Source organism: Lutra lutra, chromosome 8 (genome assembly GCF_902655055.1).
Source record: "Lutra lutra chromosome 8, mLutLut1.2, whole genome shotgun sequence".
Classification (NCBI taxonomy): Eukaryota; Metazoa; Chordata; class Mammalia; order Carnivora; family Mustelidae; genus Lutra; species Lutra lutra.
This window is the reverse complement of record NC_062285.1, coordinates 21,971,418-21,991,013: the sequence shown is the minus strand read 5'-3', so window position 1 is coordinate 21,991,013 and position 19,596 is coordinate 21,971,418. Positions and strand designations below refer to the sequence as shown.

At 37.5% G+C, this 19,596-nt stretch overlaps 1 protein-coding gene across 4 annotated transcripts in view; it reads left to right on the top strand.

Moving 5' to 3' along the window:
• The window catches only part of MRC1 (mannose receptor C-type 1), a 122,579-nt gene that overhangs the window by 56,253 nt on the left and 46,730 nt on the right, over window positions 1–19,596 (top strand). For all 4 annotated transcript variants that reach the window (XM_047741189.1, XM_047741190.1, XM_047741191.1 and 1 more), the window contains 3 exons: window positions 8,745–8,902; window positions 10,474–10,584; window positions 17,816–17,931. In XM_047741189.1, the coding sequence (XP_047597145.1) occupies window positions 8,745–8,902; window positions 10,474–10,584; window positions 17,816–17,931 (385 nt within the window). The remainder of the gene's footprint in view (window positions 1–8,744; window positions 8,903–10,473; window positions 10,585–17,815; window positions 17,932–19,596) is intronic.

Sequence of the window (19,596 nt, the reverse complement as noted above, 5' to 3'; positions counted from 1 at the left end):
ATTTAAAGAATTTTAAAAATATTTATTTATTTGAGAAGGAGAGAGAGAGCATGGGGGTGAGGGGCAGAGGGAGAGAGAGAATCCCAAACAGATTCTTCACTAAGCATGGAGCCCAATGCCGGGCTTGATCCCAGGACTCTGAGATCATGACCTGAGCTGAACTCATGAGTTGAACACTGAACTGACTGACCCACCTGAAATTTAAAGAATTTTTATTCAAGAGATGATTTGACTTATTTTTCTTTTAATATGCAATCAATTGGGGCGCCTGGGTGGTTCAGTGGGTTAAGCCGCTGCCTTCGGCTCGGGTCATGATCTCAGGGTCCTGGGATCGAGTCCCACATCGGGCTCTCTGCTCAGCGAGAAGCCTGCTTCCCTCTCTCTCTCTCTCTCTGCCTTCCTCTCCGTCTACTTGTGATCTCTCTCTGTCAAATAAATAAATAAAATCTTTTAAAAAAAATGCAATCAATTGACAGTTTTAAAAATATTTTTCTCTATGTAATCTGCATTCAGAGCAGTCTACCTTAGATTTGTCAATAATACTCCATTTATTAGAAGTAGTGGTGCATATATATTTCCTTTTTTAATGCCCTATTTTCTCTGACCAGAAACATCTCTAAGTGAACCATCTCATACTCGGGACTTTATTTTCTTGATTAACCTAGCTACTGCTGCTACGATGTTGAGCAGTGGAAGAAACAGGATAGTTTATTGGGGTGGTTAGCTATTGGCCTCCAACTTTTAAAGAAATGTGTGCCTCAATTTTAGGTACGTAAAGATTCTAAAGAAAATGTACTGAACAAAATTTTGTAAAGGTTTCAAAAATCAGTTCTATCAAAAACAAGACAAAGCAAAGCAAAACAAACAAACAAACAAAAAAACCCAAAACAAAACCAGGGAAAAGGAGCTAGGAACATCTCCTCCCGGAGAAGAGGCAGGCGAGGAGGAACAGAGCGCTAACTGGCAAGCAGGGGTACCTGCTGGTTAAATGATGATAATTTTCTGCTTCCCCCCAGCCTGCTGACTAGCCACAGCTGTTTGTTTCCAGCCAGCAAAACAAGAGGAAATGGATGGTGGCGATGGTGGGGACGGCTTCCTGACGTTTATTGCTTGAAAATTGATAGGAGTCAGGATGGGGGGAGAGGGGAGAAGAAAAATACAGTTGACAAATAGACGGGAATTAGCAGCGTAGTCGCAGAGAGCAGTTGCAAAGACCCCAAAACACCAGGACATCTAACACCCGTGCCAAATGGGATTCTTTCTCCTCTGTGTGCTTCCCTCGGTTTAATAGACCCTGATAATAGCCTGCGGCAGCCTGTAAACAACTTATATTCTCTGCTTACCCATTCTGGAGAATTCAGACCAGACGGTAATAATATAAGCAGGACTGATGTGTCTGAATAATATCATGGCATACAAGTCACAATGCTTACAGCAGGTAATAAAGTTTGCAAATGAATCACTGGAGACCAGATTAGTTAAGGGGCTGTAGTGCCAAAGTGCAAAATTTTCTTTACTTTTTATAACATGTTATAGTAATAGGAAAAGCTGGTATGTTTATTGCTCTGGTTATATAGGGAAGTTGGCTGACAAAGGTAGACTTTATTTATTGAAGTATAATTGACATACATTTTGTTAGTTTCAGGTAATGATTCCACAACTGCAAAGTGATCACCACAATATACCTAGCTATCAATATTGGCTATGGTCACCCTGCTACGCATTACATCTCCTCGACTTATTAATTTTATCACTGGAAGTTTGTACTTCTTTTTTAAAAAAGATTTTATTTATTTATTTGAGAGAGAGAAAAAAAACGAGGGGGGGGAGGGGCAGAAGGATAAGCAGACTCCCTACTGAGTGGGGAGCCCATCACAGGGCTTAATCCCAGGACCCAAGATTGTGACCTAACACTTAACTGACTGAACCATCCAGGTGCCCCTGAAGTTTCTATCTCTTGTTCCCCTCACCCATCTCACTTTAACACCCCCTCTCTCCTTTACATCTGGCAACCACAAATCTGTTCTATCTATGAGTTTTGTTTTGTCTGTTCGTTTGTTTTGCTTTTTAGATTTCACATATAAGTGAGATCAAATGGTATCTGTCTCTCTCTGATTTAGTTTACTGAGCATCATGTCCTCAAGGTCCATCCATGTCATTGCAAATGGAAAGATTTTATTCTTTTTTACAGCTTTATAGTATCCTAATATGTGTGTGTGTGTGTACAGATTGGAATTATATATATATATGCAGTATCTTCTTCATTTATTCATCCATTGATAGACACTAAGGCTGTTTCTATATCTTGGCTATTGTAGATAATGTTGCAAAGAACATTGATGGCACATATGTCTTTTTAGTTAGTGTTTTTTTTCCTTTGGATAAATGCCCAGAAGTGGAATCACTGTATCATATGGTAGTTCTATTTTTTTTTAAAAGATTTTATTTATTTATTTGAAACACAGAGAGAGAGAGATCACAAGTAGGCAGAGAGGCAGGCATAGAGAGAGAGGACAAAGCAGGCTCCCCGCTGAGCAGAGAGCCCAATGCAGGCCTCGATCCCAGGACCCCGAGATCATGACCTGAGCCGAAGGCAGAGGCTTAACCCACTGAGCCACCCAGGCGCCCGGTAGTTCTATTTTTAATTCGTTGAGAAACCTCCATACTGTTTTCCAAGGTGGTGACACCAATTTATGCTCCTACCAACCGCGCAGGAGGGTTCCCTTTTTTCCATGTTGCTGCCAACACTTGTTATTTCTTGTCCTTTTGATAATAGTCATTCTGGCAGGTGTTAAGTAATATTTCATTATGGTTTTGATTTGTATTTCCCTGATGATTGGTGGTTTTGAGCATCTTTTCATGTGTCTTTTAGCCATATGGATATACTCTCTGGAAAAATGTCTATTCAGATCCTCTGCCTATTTTTTTTTTTTTAAGATTTTATTTATTTATTTGACAGAGAGAGATCACAAGTAGACAGAGAGGCAGGCAGAGAGAGAGAGAGGGAAGCAGGCTCCCTGCTGAGCAGAGAGCCCGATGCGGGACTCGATCCCAGGACCCTGAGATCATGACCTGAGCCGAAGGCAGCGGCTTAACCCACTGAGCCACCCAGGCGCCCCTCCTCTGCCTATTTTTAAATCAGATTGTTTTTTTTGTTGTTGTTGTTTTGTTTTGTTTTTTTGCTTTTTTGGTTACTGAACTGTATGAACTCTTTACATAGTTTAGATATAAACCCTTAATGAATATATGGTTTGCAAATATCTTCTTCTGTTCAGTAGGTTGTCTTTTCATTTTGTTGATGCTTTCCTTTGCTATGCAGAAGCTTTTTAGGTTGATGTAGTCTTTTGTTTACTTTTGCTTTTGTTGCCATTGCCTTTAGAGTCATATCTCAGAACATACTGCCAAGAACAATGTCAAGGAACTTACTGCTTATATTTCTTCTCAGAGTTTTATGGCTTCCAGACCTATATTTAAGTCTTTACTTTGAATTAATTTGTGTATGGTGTAAGGTAGTGGCCCTGTTTCATTCTTTTGTAAGTGGCTTCCAGTTTTCCTAACACCATTTACTGAAGAGAGTATCCTTTCCTCATTGTATGCTTATCATCTTTGTTGTAAATTAATTGACTATATATGTGTGGGTTTATTTCTGGGCTGTCTGTTCTATTCCACTGTTCTGTGTCTGCTTTTATGCAGATACCATGCTATTTTGATTATTTTGGCTTTGTGATATAGTTTGAAATCTGGGAGTGTGATACCTTCAGCTTTGTTCTTTCTCAAGATTACTTTGGCTCTTTGGGATCTTTTGTGGTTCCATACAAATTTTAGGTTTGTTCTATTTCTGTGAAAAATGCCATTGATATTTTGATAGGGATTACATTGAATCTGTATATTGCTTTGGGTAACAGGATGCTTTTATAATATTAATTCTCCAATCCATGAGCATGGACTATCTATCTCTTTATTTGTGTTTTCTTCAATTTCTTTCATCAAGTCTTATAATTTTAAGTTTAGAGGTCTTTTACTTTCTTGGTTAAATTATTCCTATGTATTTTATTGTTTTTGATGCAATTGAAAATGGAATTTTTTCTTGATTTCTCTTTCTTATAGTTCATTGTTAGTATATAAAAAAGAAACAGTTTTATATATTGATTTTGTATCATGCAACTTTATTGAATTTGTTTTCTAGTCTTAACAGTTTTTTTGGTGGATTCTTTAGGGTTGTCTATAAAATCATGTCATTGAAAATAGTGATAATTTTATTTCTTCCTTTCTAATTTAGGTGCCTTTTATTTCTTATTTGTTCCTAAGTTCTGGCCAGGACTTCCAATATTATGTTGAGTAAAAATGGCAAAAGGGTTCATCTTTTCCTTTTTCTTATTCTTTTTTTTTCTTTTTTTTTTTTTAAGATTTTATTTATTTATTTATTTGACAGACAGAGATCACAAGCAGGCAGAGAGGCAGGCAGAGAGAGAGGAGGAAGCAGGCTCCCTGCTGAGCAGAGAGCCCAACGCGGGGCTCTATCCCAGGACCCTGAGATCATGACCTGAGCCGAAGGCAGCGGCTTAACCCACTGAGCCACCCAGGCGCCCCTCCTTTTTCTTATTCTTAAGGGAAAAGCTTCCAGCTTTTCACCATTGAATATGTTAGTTGTGGACTCACCATATATGGCCTTTATTATGTTAAGGTACATTCTGTCTATTCCCAACTGACTGATTTGATCATAAATAGATATTGATTTTGTCGATTATTTTTTCTGTCTCTATTGAGATGTTAATATGATTTATTTTATTTTTATTTTAGAGAGAGCGAGCAAGTGTAAATGGAGGAGGGGCAGAGGGAGAGTGAGAGTCTTTTTTTTTCTTTTAAGTTTTTATTTATTTGTCAGAGAGAATGAGAGAGCACAAGCAGCAGGAACAGCAGAGGGAGAGGGAGAAGCAGGCTCCCCTCTGAGCAGGGAGCCTGATGTGGGACTCGATCCCAGGATCCTGGGATCATGAACCAAGCTGAAGGCAGACGCTTAACCAACTGAGTCACCCAGGTGTCCTGAGAGAGAGAATCTTAAGCCTGTATTGCTATGAACTTCCCTCTTGAATGTTTTTGCTGAATCACATGGATTTTGATGTTTATTTATATTTCATTTCTCTAAAGGTATTTTTTTATTTCTTCTTTGATTTCTTCAGTGACTTATTGGTTGTACAGTAGCATAATTTATTTATTTATTTATTTTTTTAGTAGCAGACTTAAAGTCACAACTTATTTGTGATTTTTCCAGTTTTCTTTTTGTAGTTGATTTCTGGTTTCATACCACTGTGTTTGAAAAAGAAGCTTGATATGATTTCAGCCTTCTTAGATTTATTGAGACTTATTTTGTGCCCTAGCATATGACCTATCTTGGAGAATATTCCTTGTGCACTTCAGAAGAATGTATATTCAGCTGTTTTGGGATGGAATGTTCTCTACATGTAAATTACTTATCTCCATTTCCTTAAGTATTTTTTCTGGGATTTTTGTCTTGGATTTGTTTGTTGTTTGTTTGGAACATATTCCTCTGTTTCCTCATTTTGTCTAACTCTCTGTGTTTGATTCCATGTGTCAGGTGAAACAGCTATCTCTCTCAGTCTTAGAATGGTGTCCCTATGTGAGCAATGATCCTTACCATTTAACTTTGCGGTAGTCATTAGTTGTTTCTTGAATTGTTTCTCCAATTGTTTCAAACTTACTGGGCCCCAAAACATAGTCCCCCCTTACTGAAGCCCAGGACTCAAGGGGCATCCCTTGTGTAGGTTGTGTTTGGAAGAACTGTGGAGAGGTGGAGTGCTGCCTGCTGTTTGTGGGGGACTGCAGTAGTGGCCTGGGGGGTGAGGCCCTCACCTGCCTCTGGCAGGGCTTCAGCATCAGTGTGGTGGGGTAGGCACTAGCTGGTTAGATCGACAATGCAAAAATAGTGCCCACTAGTGCCGCCACTAGCAAACTAGAGCAAGAACACAAAAATGGTGCCTTTTTGCAGTTTTCTCTGGAGATTGTTCCAGTAGACTTTTGCCCCTCTGACAGATTTATTTTATTTATTTATTTATTTTGACAGAGAGATCACAAGTAGGCAGAGAGGCAGGCAGAGAGAGAGGGGGAAGCAGGATCTCTGCTGAGCAGAGAGTCCAATGTGGGGCTCGATCCCAGGACCCTGAGACCATGACCTGAGCCGAAGACAGAGGCTTAACCCACTGAGCCACCCAGGCGCCCCTGGCAGAATTTTTAAGATTAGCAAATAAATCTCAATTGCATATGGTCTAGGGTCTTTCCAAACTGCTGCTTTTGCCCTGGGTCTTAGGGTGAGTGAATCTGTATATCAGATCTTTAAGAGTAGAATCTCTATTCCCTAAGCCCTTTGGTTCTCTTGGATTTAAGCCCCATTGGTTTTCAAAACTAGATATTTTGGGGACTCATCTATAATACACATCCTGATAGTTGGGGTGCCTGATGTGAGAAACAAACCTCCTTCATTTGACTTAAATGAAGGAGGTCCACATTTATGAGACCCCTCCTGATGGTGGGTCTCTACACCCTGGTAGGGTTTTTAGCCAGACTAGGTCTCTGCTTCTGCTATGCATCTCAGCATGGCCTTTTTATCCTTTGTTGAAGAGCAGTTGTTCAGCTAATTCTCAGGTTACTTTCAGAGGGAATTGTTCCATATGTATCTATAGATTTGTTGTAGGGTTAGTTCAGGGTCTTCTTATGCAGCCATCTTGAACCACCTCTGGCAAAGATTGCTTTAAAGTTCAACTGAAGAATTAGTAAATTTTCACTAGGGAAATATTCCCTTTTTGGATTATTGATAAAGCTTATTTATTTAAAACAGTGAAAATAATATTGCTAAAGTTAAAAAAATATAAAATTATTGTTTCTAAATCAAAAGCCTAGAAAAACTTTTTAGGTAGTTGAGATAGTATCTCTTAAAAATATTTTTATATTAATTGTGGAAATACAGTGGAGAAATTTGGACTTACGCATGTAAGTTATGACTACTTCAAGTAAGACAGCTTCCCTAACCGACTCATAACGATTGAGCTAACAACTTTTTACACTCGTGTATTATATATTTTTATAGAGTCTAGCTTGTGCTTAGAAATTACAAAAACTAGACTGAGGTGCACAATTTAGTGAGAAAAAATATTTATAGGGAACTCTTTTTTTTTTTAAGATTTTATTTATTTATTTGACAGACAGAGATCACAAGTAGGCAGAGATGCAGGTCGGGGGTGAGGCAGGGAGCAGGCTCCCCCCTGAGCAGAGAGTCTGATGTGGGGCTCGATCCCCGGACCCTGGGATCATGACCTGAGCCGAAGGCAGAGGCTTAACGACTGAGCCACCCAGGCACCCCATGGAACTCTTAATACTTTATTTTAATTGTGGGACCTGAGGGTTTAGGTTTTTAATCAGTCTTGAACCTAAATCCTGGAAGGACACGTGAGGTCATTTTGAAGCCTGTATTTACTGCCCAAAAGATCATGATCTGCCATATTAAGTGAAAGGAAAAGGGGATCATCCTGGCAGTGTCATTCATGCCTCATGGCACTGGAAACATCTGTTGGGGCTGGCATTGAGCCAGTCAGGGACTTCTCCAAAAGCAAAGTTAAGTGACAACCTTTAGGAGGAAGAGATGAAACCATTTAGGGAAATTCCTATATAGTGTGGCATTTTCCTCATTTTCTACTACAACATCATCTTTATAATCCTTTGACAAGTAGTTTTATTTTTACCATTTAAAGAACATAAATCAGTCATTCATGATGAAATTTCCAATAGTACAAATTAAATAGATATTGAATTGTGTATTCTTTCATTTTTTGAATTTGCAAATATGTATGTTTCTAGCTCTGAAAACTTAGTCCTTAAATTTTGTCCCATTAGTTATAATACTTAGAATTTTTAGAATTCTAACTTCAGGTAAGGTCAGTAATCTTCATAGAATAAAACAAAAAATGATCACATTTTATATCTGTACCTGGTTGTTTTTGTTTTAACTTTTATTTGCTATTTGAGTTTTTCTTGTATTTTCCGGTGAAAATGGTTACAGATTCATTTATATTTATATACTAATAAATAAGTCCCAAATGTCAGGAGAGACAGCTCAAACCCTCCGTTTATGTATGTTCTCACTCCTATTACAGATATTGAGCTTTTTTGTGTGAGTTTTTTAAAATTTTATTTTATTTTTTTCAGTTGTCCAAGCAGATATTGAGTTTTAACAGAAACACCTAGAATGTTGTTAATCACAACACAGTAATAAAATAGAAGTGGCTTTTAATAATATTTTAAAACATTCATGAGATTTAATAATAGTCAAATAGAGTAATAGATAAGTTAGCTATCATATTTCTAACACTGTGAGCGCAGTTGTTATGGAAAGTTATTATAACAAAAAGGAGCTTCACAAGATAGGGGATAATGAAGGACCAACTTCAGACTTGTTTTACCAACTGCCAGGAGATATATTATACCCCCAAAATAAAAGAATAAAGTTGCATTCACAATGTAAATAGTACGTTGTGCAATTAAACTAATATTGACAACGTAAAATGTAGCTGACATCTCAGATTAACACTCAAGAGGATGGTCTTTTATCCATTATAATATTAAGGGAGTAGAACTTTTGTTAATAAAGCAGGGGACCTTCCTTTCCTGATAACCTCCCGATTTTTGGAAAGAAAACATATGTACATTACTTTTGTGTCTTTCTTCCTGTTTAGAGCCAAATGATGAGTTATGGATTGGCTTAAATGACATCAAGATTCAAATGTATTTTGAGTGGAGTGATGGGACCCCTGTCACATTTACTAAATGGCTCCGTGGGGAACCAAGCCATGAAAACAATAGGCAGGAAGACTGCGTTGTAATGAAAGGCAAGGTAAGGCAACTTTATTTGCTGATATCTAGCAAAAGCCAGAGGATATTTTTCTTCCTGCCTCACTCACTACACATCATCATTTAGATTGGTATTAGTCTAGGTGATCTATCTATATTTCAATTGTTTAGCAAAGTCAAATTTTCAAGAGGACTAGAAAATCAATAGAGAGAAACTTTCAGTTCAAGGACGAAATTAACCAGTGACCCGTATTCATACTGTTCTTATGCTGAGTTCTAAAGGGGAATACATAGAGCTTGACTGAGCAAACGAGAGCTTTGGTTCTATTTTGACTCGTTTCTCTGAGTTGATGTACTTAGGTCTGTTCTGGGTTCCACAATCTGCAGTCTGTATTTGGAGGGTTACATATGTTCTTTTAGGATACATGGAGATGTCACATCTGAAAAAATTGTGCCTATGTCCTATATATGACTCTCGTGCCTGAAGAATACGATCAAAATATCTTTCGTTAATGGGTAACGAACATGGTGGTTGAGAGGCTGGGTTTTAATGCATGGCTTATTTTCACATTTATAAGATGGGCATAATAACTGTATCCAGCTTAATGGTAGATATAAGGATGGAATGGGTTAATGAATACAATAAGCACAATGACTGACCCAAACCTACTGTTCAGTAGTTATAAGCTTCTGTTTCATCATGGGGTTGTTTTCATTGTGATTAATTGAAAGCTTAAGAAAAAAGTAAGTGTTAACTATTGAAAGGGTAGGCCTAAGTGTGGAGGAAACCAGAAAGCATCATTCTTGTGAAGAACTGAAGGACAATATGGCCGAAAGCCCAGAGTTAGAGGTGGAAGGGTGGGTAAGAACACTAGCAACTGCTGAGGTGGAGAAAATATGCCTTTGTCCAGGAGTGGCAAGACCAAATTTTCAATTTAGAAATATTACTCTGGCTGAAGGTTGAGTACCAGATGGCAGTGGGTTGTTACTGAGTGAGAAATGAGGAATCAGAGGCAGACAATATAGAAAATATTTTTCAAAGTGGTTAGTAGTATTGTGAAGGAGAAGAGAGGTCATTTTGACGTGAGGTCTCTAAGGAAGGGGGAGTAGGTGCCATCTGAAGCAGAGTGGGAGGTAGAGCCTTAGACCCAAGAGGACACTCATTAATATGAACTGGAAAAGGGAGGAGAGGTGACTGGTTTCAGGTGTGTTTTCGAATTTGGTGTGTTGGGTAAGGGAATTTTCTGGATGAGTTTCTATGTACTTGGTTAACTTGAAAACAGTTGACAGGAAAGGCTGTGTGTAAACCTTCTTTTGGCACCACCACTTAAAGGCTGACAAGCTTTTTTAGTTTCTCTCTAGATTCCTCTACACAGTGGCAGGGATAGTTAAAATATAAAAACATATTGGGGAGCTTCAATCTCTTTCACATCTTTGTAGCCAGAACCAAATTTGCTGTTGAGTTATAAAATGTCAATTTACCTTTCCTTTCAGAGATGCCATTTTTCTCTTAACAACCTTTGTTTTCTTTCCTGAGGCCCAATTACAAGAAAACCGCCTCAGAGTCAAATATCTGATAATCACTATTTTTTTTTCTCTCTTTGCTTTCCACAGGATGGGTACTGGGCAGATTGGGCCTGCGAGCGGCCTCTTAACTACATCTGTAAGATGAAATCTCAAACCCAGCCCTCGGGAACAGTAGAAGTAGAACAAGGCTGCCGGAAAGTGAGTATAGAACATAGACGATAAGTTCAGACCCGAAAATATTATGTGATCTCTTGGCTTTATTTTTTGGCGGTGAAAGTGCTTTATTATTGTCATAGGTAGCCAAGTGTTCCAGCTGTTTAGATGTTCAACAGGTTCTTGATAGGGCTTGGTATCATTGTTCTTCCTGAAGGCCTCTTTGAGTGTTCTCTGCAGTTACCGTGGGTGCATGTGGTCAGCAGCAACTTTCAGAATGCTGTGGGAATTCTCCTACCCCAATGGGGGAATGAGAACAGAGAATAAAACCACATGCCCGTGGAGCCTGGTAAGGGTAACAAGATTCGGGTGGGTTATGGTCATTGAGGCCTTGGTAGCCGATGATCATATGGGTGGTAGAAACATATCCAGCAGATAACAGTTAAGTTTCAGATAGCAAGCTATCCTGCCATTTTCTCCATTTATAAGGATGGCCTCCATTGAGGACGCTGCTTCTGGTGGGGATTCCTCCCAGGAGATCCCTTCAGTGGAAGGCTGATGAGACTAGCTGGTGGTAGCTGGTGGTAACCATGGAGTAAAGCCATGCCATCTTAGCATGTGTCATCCTTGCCTGTACCTCAGTTCGTTGCCGCTCCCTGCATCTCTTTTAATACTTTGAGATTGAAGTAAAGGGTCTCTGTGAAACAATTTCCAACAGTAGAAAGAAACTCCAAAATACAGGGTGTATGGTTATCATTTTTCCTGTTTAACTGCTGAGTTGCTTGTCTTCCTCTTTTTTCCTTTCTCACTTCTCTTGGATAAAAATAAAATAGAAACTAAATCTCTTTCCAAGCTCGTCATGTTGTGATCAGATCATCTTGTCACAAACACCAGAAGGCTGAGAGTTCATGAAACATAATTTAGGACTGTCCAAATAAATCATCAAGAAACATCGAGCAGACACAAAATCAGAGACCGTTAACAATATAGAGGATCTTTGTGATAATTGAAATCCCCCTTTTAATTTTTATGTTCTGGAAATTCAGCCCAGAGAAGCAATGCCTTTCTTGGAATGACAGAAACAAGACTAGAACCCTGGCCTCCTGACCCCACGTCTCACACTGAGACTACTGTGTTCACTGCCAGTGTGTTTACTTTTGCTTTGTCTAATCATATGGATATATGGGAGAGTGTATATTATTGTAATTTTCTATAAATAAGAAATAATCTTTAAATGTGATTAATTCTATACAATGGATCAAAGTTTGTATACATATAACAGTTATATAGATAATAAAAGTTTTATATATATATATATATATGGTCTAGTAATTGTCATATCTATAATGTCTGATAAAATCCACTTTAATCATAGGGTGGTAGTAAGATAAATAAGATAATATCCATAACTTTTTGTTGAGTGTATTTATTATGCTGTCAATGATCTTAAAGGATAAACATTATGTTTCTAAGTAGACAGGAGGGGAAACTGAAGCTCAGAGACTTTTGGTCAGTTTAAAAATACCTCCTGTGGCTCAGAGGGCTGGGAAGACTCGAACATCGAACATCGAACAACAACAAAAAAATCCATTCACTAGCAAAGAAAGATAACAAGACTGTTTCTTTTGTTTTTTGTGGTTTTTCTGTTTGTTTGTTTGTTTTTGTTTTTTTTTCCTGTCTGGGTCTAGGCACTTGGTGGTGTGGGGACATTTTTGAGAATTCAAAACCACAAGTATATTATACAGATCTGGGATTCAGTTTTCAATTCATTGCTACCTTTGTGGGCAATCTGGGGCAAAGTGGTCCTGAGTCTCTGAGATTCCAGGATGTCTGACAGATACAAATGTTAAGCTGTTTTACATAGAAGTTCCCTTTACCCAGCTGATGAGTAATCCCCTGGATGAGTTTGAAATCTTGAAGTTATAGAATCTACTACCAGGAGCTTTAGATGGTGAGATTAGTGGATGTGACATTCAAATGAATGTGTTTTTAAATACTTACAGAAATGAAAGGTGAGCGTGGAACCCTGGACCAACCAAGTTTTCTTATCAAGTACTTCATTACGATTCACTTCCAAATATTTTTGATTTCTATTAAGATTTCTTTGATCCTTGAATTTAGAAGTGTGTGTGTGTGTGTGTGTGTGTGTTGATATTGGGTGGGGGTTTTGGTGGTAGTGATGGGAATTTTTTTTTTTTTAGTTTTTAAATAATTAGAAACTATCGATTTTAATTTCACTGCATTGTGATCATTAGTTGTGGTTATTGTTACTTCTTGAGGCTTTCTTCATGGTCTAATTCATAGTTTTGTTAAATTTTCAGTGGGGTTGAGCAGAATGACTTTTTTTTGGTAATTTTATTTTTATTTTAATTATTTTTATTTTTTTTATAAACATATAATGTATTATTAGCCCCAGGGGTACAGGTCTGTGAATCTCCAGGTTTACACACTTCACAGCACTCACCATAGCACATACCCTCCCCAATGTCCATAACCCCACCACCCTCTCATGACCCCCATCCCCCCAGCAATTCTCGGTTTGTTTTGTGAGATTAAGAGTCTCTTATGGTTTGTCTCGCTTCTGATCCCATCTTGTTTCATTTATTCTTTTCCTACCCTCCAAACCCCCAACATTGCTCCACTTCCTCATATCAGGGAGACCATATGATAATTGTCTTTCTCTGATTGACTTATTTCGCTAGGCATAATACCCTCTAGTTCTATCCAGGTCGTCACAAATGGCAAGATTTCATTTCTTTTGAAGGCTGCATAGTATTACATTGTATATATATATACCACCTCTTCTTTATCCATTCGTCTGTTGATGGACATCTAGGTTCTTTCCATAGTTTGGCTATTGTGGACATTGCTGCTATAAACATTTGGGTGCACGTGCCCCTTTGGATCACTACATTTGTATCTTTAGGGTAAATACCCAGCAGTGCAATTGCTGGGTCGTAGGGTAGCTCTATTTTCAACTTTTTGAGGAACCGCCATGCTGTTTTCCAGAGTGGTCTCACCAGCTTGCATTCCCACCAACAGTGTAGGAGGGTTCCCCTTTTTCCGCATCCTCGCCAGCATCTATCATTTCCTGACTTGTTAATTTTAGCCATTCTCACTGGTGTGAGGTGGTATCTCATTGTGGTTTTGATTTGTAAAACAGAATGACCTTTGATTGTTCAGTTCGGGGTCTATGTATGTTAACTAGAAAAAAACTTAACAATTTATATTATTCAGATGTTCTATATTCCTAATAATTTGTCTGCTCGAAAAATATTCTCCTTGCACTTCTGTCAGCTTTTGTTTTATATACTTTGATCTGTGTTATATATACTTTGTATATACACTGTGTTATATATACTTTGATCTTTGTTTTATATACTTTGATCTGATGTATCTTATTGATACATCGATCCTTTAATTATGTAATTACTTTCCTTATTCATAATGCTTTTTTTTAACCATAAGGTCAACTTTAAATAATATCAGTATTGTCACAGAAGCTATCTTTTGCTTGGTATTTCCCTAGAATCTCTTTTTCCAACTAATTGTTTTTAATCATTCTATATCATGGAATGGTTCTTGTAAATATGTATCTGCATTTTTACTTTTTATCTAATTTAAAGAACTCTGGCTTTTTATTGGCAAACACAAGTTTAGTTTTTGGTTTTTTTGTTTTTTGTTTTTTTGCATACTGTATATTTGCCTTTGTTTCTAGCATCTTACTCTGAGCTCTATTTTATTTACTGTTCTGATTTCTTTTCTCTCTTGTTTGTTCTTTCCTTCATTCCACTGGTCCTATTGAATGTTTTGTTTTTTGTTTTTTGTTTTTTTGTTTTTAAGATTTATTTATTTATTTGAGAGAGAATGAGTAAGAGAGAGCACGAGAGAGGAGAAGGTCAGAGGGAGAAGCACACTCTCCAAGGAGCTGGGAGCCCGATGTGGGACTCGATCCTGGAAGTCCAGGATCATGACCTGATCTGCTCAACAAACTGAGCCACCCAGGTGCCCCTATTGAATGTTTTGATCTCATTTTCCTCCTCTACAGGTTTGGGAATAATACATTTCACTTTTTTAAATGGTTAAACTTAGGCTTTTTTTTTTTTTTAAGATTTTATTTATTTATTTGAGAGAGAGAGAGAGAGAGTATGAGCAGTGGGGAGAGGTAGAGGGAAAAGCAGACTCCCTGCCGAGCAGAGAGCCTGATACAGGGCTTGATCCCCGGAATCCTGGGATCATGACCTGAGCCGAAAGCAGACGGTTCACCAACTTGAGCCACCCAGGCATCCTAACCTTAGGTATTTAACATACATTTCTGAGTTGAAGTTAAGCAGTATCTCTTCTGCTTCCTAAACAAAATGAAATTCATTATTCCACTTAAACATGAATTTTTGTTTTAAATTTTAGAAATGTTAGACTCACAAGGAACTGAAAAAGAAAGTACAGAGAATTCCCCCATGCCAACTACTTTCTTCCCTCCAGTGAGAGCTTCTTATGTAGCAAGAGTGCAATCAGCTAGGTAACTGACATGGATACAGAATATTAACTAAACTATACATCTTGTTAACTTCCCATTCCTTAACTTCCCACATGTAATTAGTTATCTTTGCTATTTGTACATTTAGACCTGTTCACTAAGGCATTTATTGGTTTCTTTATTCAGTGTGACTTTTAGCCCATTTATTCCTCCTGACTTAAAATTCCTTCTTGCCAAAGTAAATCTTTTTGTGATTTTTTTCCACTGGTGATACGGGAGTGGAAAACTCTCATCTTTATCTGAAAATGTATTGTTCCATCATCACCTTGTGTAATAATTTGAGGTAGCCTACTTTAAAATGCTCGGTTGACAGCCATTTTCAGACTGTGCTGTCTATATAACGTTTCATTTTCTCCTAGCCTTTATTTGCCATTGGAACTCCTGTTATTAGGATAATTCTTCTTTTCTAAAAAGTGGGTCCTCTGTGTTTTCTCTCTGATTGATTTTAAGATCTACTCATTGGCTTTATCATTCTGCTAGCTTTTAGCACAGTATGTTGAGATTTGGATTAATTTTCTTTTGTTTGGTACTCAATGTCTTCAGTTTCAGAATTTGTCTCTTTTAATTCTTGAAAATTATCAGTCAGTAATTTTATTTGGTGATTCTGAAACTTAGGTTGATTTTCAAACTTTTCATTCTATTTTTTGTGTTCTCTCTCTGTTTTTTAAAATCTCTTTCATACGTTTATCTCTCTGCTACATTCATTCATATGACTAATCTTTCTGAAACCACATTTTCTACATTTAATAAGGCCATTGAGTTTTTAACTTTATAGATTTCTTTTCTGGAAATTCTATTTTTTGTGTGTTCAGGTCCTCTTGTTCTTTGTTCATAGCATTTTGATCTTTAGTTATTGATTTTCCTTTTGTCTTTTGTTAAATCATCTGAGACATGGTTTTTTTTAAAGATTTTATTCATTTACTTGAGAGAGCGAGAGAGAGCACAAGTAGGGTGGAGGGGCAGAGGGAAAGGGAGAAGCAAACTCCCCATCCCACAGAGAGCCCAACATGGGGCTCGATTCCCAGGACCCAGCGATCACAATCCAGACTGAAGGCAGAAGCTTAACTGACTGAACCACCCAGGCACCCCTGAAACATGCTTATTTTTGTATTTTTTTTCCAGATTGTTTTATTATGTTACATTTCTGACTTTCCCTTAAAATGAACCTCAGGTGGTTTGTAAATTTTGACTGTGATTAGTCCCAATCCTATACCCATCCTAAGCCTCAAAAGTCACAGTGGTTTTTTTTTTTTTTAAGATTTTATTTATTTATTTGACACAGAGAGATCACAAGTAGGCAGACCAGCAGGCGGGGCTGGAGGTGGGGTGGTGGGGAAGCTGGCTCCTTGCTAAGCAGAGAGCCTGACGCGGGGCTTGATCCCATGACCCTGAGATCATGACCCAAGCCAAAGGCAGAAGCTTAACCCACTGAGCCACCCAGGTGCCCTTCAAAAGTCATAGTCTTACATGACCTGTGTTGTGGAAATATTTCTATTGTGTGGTTCTGCATTTTACTTCTCTGAGTGCCTAGGAATTTCTCCTTTTGTAGACCAAGATTTATTTTATGTTTTTGGCTGTGGAGTCTAACACAATGTGAATAGTGTCAAGTTGGGACTAGTACCCATCTCTAGCACAGAATCAGTATTTATTTTTAACAGAATGATTTCTTATTTCTCTACACCTAGAACCCCAAGCAGATGACAAGAATCTGCTATTGCCTGGTTTTGTGAATAGAGTTTTCTCACCTTCCTTTCCAGAGGGACTTTCCTTAGTGGGTATCATCTTTTTTTTTTTTTTAAGACTTATTTATTTATTTGAGAGAGAGAGATAGAGAGAGGGCATGAGTAGGGGGAGGGGCAGAGAAAGAGAGAGAGAATCCTGAAGCAGACTCCTCAGTGAGCCTGGAGCCTAATGTGGGGCTCGATCCCAGGACCCTGAGATCGTGAATCACAAAATCAGGAGTTAGCCAATAATCTGACTGAGCCACTCAGGCGCACCAGTGGGGATCATCTTTATGTAAGCACTTCAGCCCCACTTCCCTGCCTTGGGTAGACTGATGGCCAAATACCCTCATTTGTATGGACATTAGTACCCTTGCCTCTAAAGCCTAGTACCCTAGTCTTGGTCTGGTACATGACAGGACAATGACAGTCTTGGCTTGAGCATTTCCCATTCTAACGTTTTAGTTTTCTATATGTTTTCGGTACCTGAAGATTACCTCAAGTATGGATTTTTTGTTTAATGTTATGTTTTTATTTAGCATTTCTGTGTATTTGAAGTATGGGAGAGGAACCATGCCGCATCATGTTGCCAGAAGTTTGCTAAGTATTCTCCCAGGACCAGATGACTCAGCTTTATGGTCACTATCTACTTTTGGCTTCAGTAGACCACTAGGTTAGCTACTCAGCCAACGATTTCCTGTGGCTCTCTATTCTAATACAGAAATCTTAGCCATTCTGTTCAGGTTCCTCAGTATGCATTTCACAAGTCACTTTTATTGGAAGATGTATCAGGAGGGGAGAGAATGAATACCCTGACCCCAGTTTTGTGTAATAAGAGGAACAATGTACTATTGTTTTCTTTATTCATATAAATATTTTTCATTGCATTTCAAATTTTCCATATTTGTGTTCTCTACATACTTCTGTCATTTATCAATTTATGTTTCATGATAGAGCAATTATTAAAATAATATTATTTACTTAATATCCCTGATTATCTGCTTAATAACATTAATAGGGCTGGAAAAGACATGGCTTCTACTGCTATATGATTGGACACACACTTTCAACATTTATGGAAGCAAACCAAACCTGTATAAATGAGAAGGCTTATTTAACAACTGTTGAAGACAGGTATGCAACCACTTTAATTTTATTTGAATGTAGGTCAAATAATGAAATGTTTTCAGAGAAGCCTAAATATCAACATGCTCTAGATTTCTGTAAATTTCTCTAAATTCTATAAATTGACACACTGTAAATTTCTGTTCATCTTGAAGTATGGCTTGCAAAAGTAGGAGCATTAAAAATCATATCCTAGTGCCTTCTTAGCGCAGTAGGCAGCGCGTCAGTCTCATAAAAATCATATCCTTATTTGGATTCTTCATTGTAAGCACTATAAAATATTTTGCTACTTCTAGAACTATAAAGCAATATTCAAAACAGTTTATTAGTACTCTAGCAAATATAGTTTGTGGATCTTTTTTCTGACCTAATATGTATCAATTTTTTTCAAGCAGGGAAACTAAGTAAAATTTATTAGTTAAAAAAGGCCACTTTCTATCTTTACCATTATCTCCACCTAAAAAGCTAGTAGAGATTCACTGATTTTATTATTCCTTTACATTCTTCTGGGTTTTTATTTTTGTTGCTTGTTTTTGTTTGTTTGTTTGTTTGTTTGTTTGCTTTTGTGTGTGTGTGTGCATTGCTAGGTTTACTAGACTGATAGGTCAGAAAAATCAAAATCACATAGATGTAGAACATTTTATATAATTTTTACTTCTAGAGTCCCAGCCATCTTTAAGGTTTTAGTTTTTATTTATTTTTCCCTTAATCTTTTCAAAGCACTGAATTAGGCACAGAAGATACTTAAATTCTAAAATTTGTGTTTGACTTGTAATAAAAAGGGAAAAATGTATCTAGTTTAAATACAAAAAATTATGTCCATTGGCCTTTCAAGACACACCCAATAAAATATAGAGAATACTATTGATATGAAAACATCCTTTGATAAAACCAAAAAAAGAAAGATATCATAGAATTTGTACAGTCTCGGTAAAAGTGCTTGTAGTTCAACCATATCCTTTTTCACATATGATTAAATGTCTAATATTTATAGCACACTCATATAATGCTAATGTGTGAAAATCTGAATGTAGATACTTTTTATCTTATGGCAAGATGAACTTTACCTCTGTAAGTACTATGGGAACATATTCTGAACTTCCCTGTAGTGGATCTTTTGGTTTACTGGAGCAGAGATTGCCCTATATTTTATATTTTAGGTTTGTTTTCTATGATGTTTATATTCAGGAGCTCACAAATTGTGGTCAAATTTGGTTTCTAGACATTTGAGAAATATTGAGTTTAGGACTTTTAAATTTTTTTGTTTGTTCAATTTAGGGAATGAAATTACTCAGATTAAGGTCATACGAGTGTTCTGTTATGGTAACCTCTCCATTTCCCTCTCTACTCTCTCTGGAGTCATCCACCTCTCTTTGTTCCTGGAAACTTTGAGTCTCACTTTTATTTTGCTCCAAAGAAATATTTTTGCCTGCATTGCTGCCTTATTGTGTAATGTTTGTCTGTGAAGACAAACTTTGGTCGCTTTACTAACCTAAAATTGTGTCATTACCAGATTATGCCAATACGTGGATGAGAGCCAAAAGGAGAGAAAATTTGGGAATTTCTGACTCTGCTTCCAGTTCCTTCTAGAGACTGAATCTCTGCTTCTCTGTTTTTCTCAACTTTCTCTTCTGTTTCAGATCTGAGATGAGAATAAAATTGTGGGGGACAGCC